The sequence below is a fragment of the Lipotes vexillifer genome, unplaced genomic scaffold, assembly GCF_000442215.2.
Source record: "Lipotes vexillifer unplaced genomic scaffold, Lipotes_vexillifer_v1.1 scaffold967, whole genome shotgun sequence".
NCBI classification, from domain to species: domain Eukaryota; kingdom Metazoa; phylum Chordata; class Mammalia; order Artiodactyla; family Lipotidae; genus Lipotes; species Lipotes vexillifer.
In genome coordinates, this window is record NW_006791018.1 from 935,719 (window position 1) to 944,228 (window position 8,510).

The 8,510-nt window shown below is 42.4% G+C and overlaps 1 protein-coding gene across 3 annotated transcripts in view; it reads left to right on the forward strand.

Annotated features, from left to right (window-relative positions):
- The window catches only part of FMNL2 (formin like 2), a 315,721-nt gene that overhangs the window by 290,621 nt on the left and 16,590 nt on the right, over positions 1-8,510 (forward strand). For all 3 annotated transcript variants that reach the window (XM_007464164.1, XM_007464163.1, XM_007464162.1), the window contains exons 17-19: positions 4,842-4,966; positions 5,605-5,807; positions 7,221-7,455. In XM_007464164.1, coding sequence (XP_007464226.1) covers positions 4,842-4,966; positions 5,605-5,807; positions 7,221-7,455 — 563 coding nt within the window. The remainder of the gene's footprint in view (positions 1-4,841; positions 4,967-5,604; positions 5,808-7,220; positions 7,456-8,510) is intronic.

Below are 8,510 nucleotides of genomic sequence, written 5' to 3' on the forward strand. Positions count from 1 at the left end.
TCCCTGACAGGAAGTTCTGATCTCACACCGTCTTCCTACCTTTTCTCTCCCCACCTAGAGAAGGGAAGAGAGACAGGTTACCTTCTTAGGGATCAGTGCATTTTCATGGGTTCAGCATACATGACAGTCCAAGCTCTGACACAGCGTGCTTTCAGTGCTTATGGCTCTTTTCTTTGAGGCTATTTTCGATGGCATCTATAGAAGGGGAAAATGCCTCTCTGTGTTAATTGTTTGATGTAGGCTTCCAGGCGTTTCTTCCGAGCATTTGAGGGCATCACAATTCACTACAGTGGAATTAAGCTTCAAAGGGAAGCGTTGCCACCAGCAGTACCTTCTTGCCTTGAAATGCTCCACTGCCCAGGATAGAATGCGGCATCCCTCCCTCACCAGAAATAAAACGGGGCGGGTGTGGGTGAGAGGGAGAGAGTTGCTCTAATGTCTTGAAATATAAGTTCTTATTTTTGACTCACAAAAATGAATTTTTACTCTTTTCTAAAATACCGCAAGACGTTTTCCCAGTCATGGAGTGTTCCCCTGGCGTTTGGAATTGCTCTGAGCTTTGCCAAGCCGTTCCTGTGACGTCAGATAATTCTGCTTCCTCAACCATTTCAGTCCCTTCATGAGGTCTCTTATTTCTGATGAACTAGCACAATAATGGTCTCATTTCCAAGGCTGCAGTGGTTTTCAGAGCCTTTTGCCCAAAGTGTAAATGATGGTCTCAGCTGTAAAAGATCTCCCAGTCTCCATCTCTTAGCGTGTCCATCCCATCAACAGCTTTACCAGCCAGTCATTAGGACTAATTTATCCTGGTGACTGAAGCCCTTTTCGACACCAATAAACCACCTGTAACAAACATGTTCCATATCAGATCTGTGATGTTTACTTCCACCCCAGCTCCTATAAAACTGTCAAACAAGATGCCTGTTCAAAGTCGTGTTGGCAGTAAACCAAGGACTTACTTCAGCCTTTCAAGGTCTCCCTTGTCTACCGCTTTCTTCTAGAAATTTTATTCCTTCTGAAGGACAAAAGTTAAAGGAGCGTCATCATGAAACCATTGGATTTTGAAACGTAAACAAACAGAAAACCTCTTAAGGAGCCCCAGGAATCTGTTACATCAACAGGCTGTTTTCAGTGATAGTGTCCTTGTCATGTGCACCTGGGCCCACTGATGAGGCTTTCCCTGTAGCCCCCCAGGAGCGCTCACCATGAGCGCGTCTCTCCTTTGGTCCTGCTTCCTTTCTGTCTGACAAAACCTAATGTGCCATTCGGCCTCTACTTCCCTTCACCTGGGCTCCGACTTGGACCTCAGAACTGCCTTGGCGGAGAGAAGAGCCAAGAGTCTCAGATGTGCACGTCCAGGACTCCCTTTTGAACGAGTCTTGGCCTCTCTCGTTAAATTTTTTGCCTGGGTTCTTCCTCCTACTTAATCTTTATAATTTGTTGGCTCCAATGATTGCCTCAGTTTTCCAGTGTGAAGCTCTGTGTTCAGCTGATCCCTCACTGCTCCCTTCAGGATTCCTACATTTGGAAGTTGTCCCCATTGTGTCTTATGCAATTTGAAGGACTGTATGTGGGACTGAAGAAACTCCTCTTCAGGGCCATAAGCGTCCATTAAACAATTGCAAGATGTTGTGTTTTACAAGACATAAGGATTATAAAATCCTTACGAGTCTTTGATAGCTTGAGATCAGGCAGTTTCTACAAGGCCTTTAATCTCTTTTCATTACTCATCCTTAATTCGGCCGTTAATACTTAGTGGTTGTAACCCATTTTGTGAGATGTTTTGCCAGTGTATTCAGTAACACTCTCTCTCTGGAACCAAGAGGCCAGACAGCATCAGGATGTCCCCATAGAGCCAAGAGACAGCTGAGATAATATGCCAAGGGTCCCCCAGGAAGCCAAAAACCTGTGACATCACTAGACCCCTAGATCCACAGGCAACTCGATGTCTTATCTCTTCAGCAGGCAATGACCAAGTGTCTTCTTGGTGACCAAGTCAGGGTACCAGGAAGAGGTCCCCTGAGTTTATCTTGTGGACTTTTCTTTGCATTTTATACAGAATATATTAGTAGTGTGAAATGTGCATTTGAAGTGTAAGGCATACCTCCTCAAATATGTTAGACCAACCTGATTCCCATTCCCCGGTCAGGTCATCAATGACAGACCCCTGGGTAGTCTGTAACCTTTGCTGTTTCTCTTTGGAAGAATATGCTTTGGAACTTCACAGTGAGAAGTGGGACTTCAGCTGATTATTTTTTCATTAAAAAAAACTTGTTTATGTCTTATGAAATACCTAGCACGGGTCATTATGGCTCTTTGGCAGCACTATAATGAAATCATTTTTCCCCCTTTTCTAAAAAAGAGTTATTTTTTAAAATAAAATAATAAGGGCATCTTTAAGGCAGGTCTGAATGGAAATGAATTTTTGGCTCTGTGCTGCCTTGTGAAATGTGTCCCAGAAGCATGGAATTCTCTGCTAAGAGTGTGTGGACTGCGGAGCCGCTGAACGCTAACCGTATCTAATTTTTCTTTTGTATTTTCTTTGTTCTTTCTGCTTCCACAAAAGACGGGCCAATCAAGCTTTTCTGTAGGTTGCTTCTCCCTGAGTGTGTTGAGTGTCTGCCCTGTGTTCCTGTGGGTCACGCTGTGCCTTGACATCTCCACCCCATCTCCCATTGAGCCATTGCATTTGCTCTGTGTCTGCGGGGAGGTGTGGCGCTGGCTGGCTGCTGTGATTCCAGGGTTGCCCACATGTTTTAGTTGAACCTGTAGAGAGGTTATGGCCCTTTAAGCAGGCATCCTGGATTTCAGGTGCCCTGTTCCTTTCTCCCTGGGGAAAGGAATGTTTTTTAGTTTAGTTTTAAAAGTTGGATCTAAGGCCTCAACTGTAGAAGGATTTTAGGGGTTTTTAAAATTTTATTTGTTTGTTTGGTTTTGGCCGTGCCCTGTGGCGTGTGGGATCTTAGTTCCCCAACCAGGGATCGAACCCGTGCCCCCTGTATTGGGAGCGCAGAGTCTTAACCACTGGACCACCGCCAGGGAAGTCCCTAGAAGGATTTTAGATTTATCCTGAGGGAGAGAGGAAGGCTCCTCCCCAGAACAAGGGAAAGCTGCTGGGTGCTGCTTTCCTAGTCCCCTTCCTCTGCTGATTGGTCTCTCCACAGAACATCCACCCACCCACGCAGAGCCACTTCCTGTAGCTTGAACACTGGGAACATGGTGCGTATCGTGGTCACCTATAGACCCCACCTCTGCTAACCCAGCCCCCCAACTCCCCAGTCAGAGTCAGGACAGCCTTTCAGAAGAGAACTTTTTGGCCTGTGCTCTGATCTCAGGCTTATACCTAATCTTGCTTAAAGAGTTAAAAGTAGGGTGGCTGCACAGGGAGTTGCTTGGAGGGAGTGTCCTGAGGCCTGTGTTGTCTGTGGAGGGATGATGGAACCGGATGGCGCTGACTTGTCACCCCCGCTCCCGTCCACCTCTTCTCTCTCAACTCTACAGAAGTGCCAGACTAGAGGAAGGTCTGGTCCTTTGTTCCCTGGAGGACATGGGCTTTCCTGGGTAGCAAGGACAGGAGTGGACACTATTGGGTAGTAGAGAGTAAAGTGTCACATTTGGTGCTGGAAAGCCTGTTTTGGCAAAAGCTGTGTTTCTGTGTTCCTGCATGCTTCTGTGTGGATTTGTCAGATGACATTCCCGATGTTTACGTGGCCTCTGTAACTCTGGAGGAACGAGAGGCACTGTCTGTCTCTGTTTTTTCAGTAAGGCAGGCAGCCAGGTAAAAGCCCAGTTGTGTGTTCCATTTCTTTTGTTCTGCACTGAATTTTTTCTCCCTCCCTTCCCAAATAGTGTGGTGGGCATCCCTGAGACAGACTTAAGATGGTGCATATTTATAGCTAATTGGTTTGGGAAGACTTCTTTATGGTGTGTAGTTAATTAGTGGAATTTTTAGTGGATTGCCTTTTTAAGCTCATTTCCCCAAAGGAAGAGGAGGTGGCACTCCCCCCACCCCCATCCCCTCAAAGGTGGGACCCTTCCTCTCTATTTAAGAGGTTTTCAGTATTTTTAATGGGTGCATTCTTACCTTCTAGTTGCAGTAGTAGCTGATTCCTGGGGAGAGGTTGCACTTAAAAGAGAGGGGGAGGGGACTGTGGCCCTTCTCCAGAAAGCAATACAAACCCAGATTTCTAAGTACCCCTTTTGTCTTCTTAAACATTCTGTTTTGGGCCATTTGTGGCCCTTAGTCTGTTTGGAATAACTCTCAACAGCCAATATCATCCCCATTATTGAAATCGTCCACAGGAGTGTATTGCTCTGGCTGGAAGTCAGCCTTTGTGACATTTCATTCCTGGTGGTTTAAGCAGACACGATCTGCAGTCTCTGATCATCTTTGAAGATTTGTTTGGGAAATATGTGTTAGAGAGCCAGAAATTGAGGATGTCAGAATGCGACTCCACATTCACCAGTGTCAAACTAAGTGACACAGAGTATTTGCCCTCTCTGCTATCTAATAATATAAAGAATAATTTTTATTCCCCGACTCTTTATTTGTCCCAAGCATTGTCCTGACACTGTGATGTATTTCAACCACCCAGTTGCCTGCATTAAAAAAATAAAAGCAAAACCCCAGCTCTTAGGCAACTGTAACACACTGTTGTATCAAATGATGACCTCAAGTTGCCCTGGCCACAGTGTTGCCTGATGTTTTCCATATTTTAAAACACCTGGCCACCTCTTGCCAGCCTTCCTCCAGTGTTAGAGTGTCATCTGCAAGGACTGTTGTCTGATTGTTCTCGAGGGTTTTGGTGGAATCTTAATTTCATTCTCTCTGACCTCTGTAGCTGTGAAAATTAAGAAACCAATCAAGACGAAATTCAGAATGCCAGTTTTTAACTGGGTTGCCCTGAAGCCAAATCAGATCAATGGCACAGTCTTCAACGAAATTGATGATGAGCGAATTCTGGAGGTATCTTTCTCATGGGTTAGAAACAAGGGGCCCCCTCTGTGCAGCAAAGCCAGAATGGGTGCTGTGTTAACCTGAAAGTTTCTGCAATAAGAGCTAGTGTTTTAAGTGTCTTGATGTAAAGAAGAAAAGGAGAATAAAATTGGATGCTATTTTGTAAGGTGGTTCTAAAACTACGTTTAAAAACTTATTATACATGAAAATGGAATAGTTTTGAACATCTTCACTGTATGTCACAAAATGTACATCTGACACAATCTCTGCCCTTAATTTATAAAGGGGCATAAAAACCCTTTTTTGAACTGTAAGTGAAAAAGGACTCAGTAATCACGCCTACTAGCTGGTTTGGTGGATAGTTTTAGTCTGTGCTGGCCATCCCTACAAGGCAGTAATTGAAAGGCAGTTGAGTTAACTGGTTGGAAACAGTTGTCTACTTTAGACATTTTTGTCTGTATATGTGGCATAAGTCACACAACACTAACACAAATAGAGAAACAGAGCAAGCCATGGCCCAAGACAAGTATCAGTACTTAGTAGAAAAAGTAACTTCTTTGATGCTTAAGAAACTGTCTAAATGCTGGCTTCCTGACTTCATTTTTAAGTATAATCTAATTTGCCTATTTCATTCCTCTCCAACCCAGGACTTAAATGTAGATGAATTTGAGGAAATATTTAAGACAAAAGCCCAAGGTCCTGCCATTGATCTTTCTTCAAGCAAACAGAAGATAACGCAGAAGGGATCAAACAAAGTGACATTACTAGAAGCAAATAGGGCTAAAAATCTTGCCATAACTTTAAGGAAAGCTGGGAAGACCGCAGATGAAATATGTAAAGCTATTCATGTGTAAGTTCAGGGTATTCTGAAAGATTATATCCTAGTAAATTTAGAATGAAAATGGTAACGCTGAAGAGGTGGACCAGAAATGACCTTCGGGGGTGCTATATTAGAATGAGTAATTAATTGTTTTAGAAGAATAACAACTGGATCGTGACATCGTTTATTATCTTGGTCTGTTCTCTTACATATGCCTGCAGCAATGCTTACATAAAAGGAAAGTTGAGAGAAGTATTGCAGATGCTAAGAAAAGGGAGAAAATATCAGTTTTCTGTGGAGTATCTGAATTTTATCCAGATTCACTGAGTACAAATTTGATGGCATTTGTGGAATGATTCAACTCAATGCCAGATGCAAATAGGAGACAGAGGCTTGTCTTAATTCATAACAATAGGAATGTGATTCCTGTTGCTCCTTAGCACTTTCAGGGCATCTTAAAGCAAGTTTAGTTCTTTTTTTAATCCTTGAACTGCAGAGAAGGCATTGATTTTATTTACTCTTCTATTAGAAGAATCTTTCTACTCTTTGAGTCATGGTGACTTTCAAATACGATAAGGATGTTATCAGATGTTTTAGGAACTAATTCATCATTAATTGGTATTTCATAAATTTTGATCAGAGATTCTTAGGGGAGTAAAAGACACTGAGAAATCATTTGTTCCAGTTTCATGTCCTCAGCCAGGATCATAAGCTAGTAGTTTAGTGCACCCTACCACCTGTTCTGATTTCTAGTGTTGAAACCTGATATGAATTCTGGTTTTTAATCTTCACATATCTTGTTTGTCATGATGATTAAGTGTAATTCTATTGCTGAACAAAGATTGTCCAGAGAATAGAATAGAGATCGTAGCAAATACTACTTTAGTTCAGATTGAGTATAGGTCCACAAAGGCTGAGTATTCCCTCAAGGGATGTATGCATTTAAGCCAAAGCATCCATATAGTACAGGCATTCTGATGCATTTTTTTCTAAAGGAGAAAAAATATCCCAGACTTACTGGTTTAATTGAAATATTTTACAGAGTTCGCCAGATATTCTGTAATTGTGTGTATAATATATCTCCTTAATTAGCATTACTTCACAGGCCTAAAAAAGCATGTCCTTGAACCACTTAACCACCAGATACTTCAGCTTTCCTTCTGCTTCTTACTATTGATTTCTAGAGGCTTAGAGCTATACTAACAGCCTAAAAACTGAGCACGGCAGTTGTGATAAGGTCCAGGTTTCCAGGAAGGACCAGTGCACGTGCTTGATGCACAGTCAGGAGCCAGCACCAAGGGGCATGTTCACATCTATAGACATCGTCCAGCTGTAGGCATCAACTCATCGACATGGTGGTTCATGATCTGGACCAGGTGGAGGTGTGGCTGAGAGGGGACGAGGTTTTCTCTTTAACACTGACATGTCCACTTCTGTCTTCAGATTTGACTTGAAGACATTGCCTGTAGACTTTGTAGAGTGTTTGATGAGGTTCTTGCCAACTGAGAATGAGGTGAAAGTGCTGCGGCTCTATGAGCGGGAAAGGAAGCCCCTGGAAAACTTGTCAGATGAAGACCGGTTCATGATGCAGTTCAGTAAAATTGAGAGGCTCATGCAGAAGATGACCATCATGGCCTTCATTGGGAACTTTGCCGAAAGCATTCAGATGCTGACTCCTGTGAGTGGACCAACTCTGGCGAGGGAAGGGGTCCAAACAGATAGCATTTTTTGTGTTTGTTTTCTTTTAACTTTCTCCCAGAATTGCACTTAATGTCATGGGCTCTAAGACTTCTTCCCAGAACTTTCGACATGGCATTTTTATTTTTACCATCTTTTTCTCATTGTGTATGCCAAGTAAAATTGAAATCGGTGAATTTCCCCGTTCCATATTGCTCCTCTCCCTAGAGAATGCCATCTCCTGTGTCTACAGATATCCTGTGGATTTTAAAGGACACCTCAATACAGAGGACAAGGAGAATCATTTTCTCAAATTTGGTCCCCTCCTCGAGTTACCAGTCCTCTGGCTGGGTTACCAAGACTGAAAATTTAACTTCATTTCTAAAAACCATCTCATATCTTTAGTGAACAGGCTTATTGACTTTCATTGGAAGCGTTAAATTTGCCATGGGGGTCTTCTTCCTTGGAAGTGTGTTACAGTACACTTTGGTGACGTAGAAATAATAGCCAACCACCTCTTGTTCCTTTGTGTTAATCTGGTAGAGACTTATGACTATCATAAATAGTTCTTTCCCAGTTCCATTTCTAAATAAATGTTTGTTAATTACTGATTATAGTAGCGTGTGTGTCCAAAATATGTTCTGAGAACTTCTGCACGGTGATTATATTTCTTTGCTGTTTTGTTTTGTTTTTGTTCTTGGCTAGCTCCATTGATTTAAAAATATGAATTGTATTACATGATTAGAGATGGTGGGCAGGCTATTGAGTTCTCCTGGAAGACACTGTTGACTCCTAACTTAAGTCTCATTGCTTACAGATTTTACGATAAGCTAGTTCTGATAATACTTCCTATTTAGAGAAGAGCTTACATGTAATGCTCTAGTTACCTAAGACCTAGCAGGACAACTTAAAATTGTTATGTTTAGGAAAAAAATAGAATCTCAGCTTTAAGGCTTTAAGTTCTAAATGCAGGCCTGTTTTCTTCTCTATTAAAGTTTTAGTTTTCAATCGGAGTTTCCCATTTTTAACATGTCTTTTTCCCCCCCCCCCCCCCCC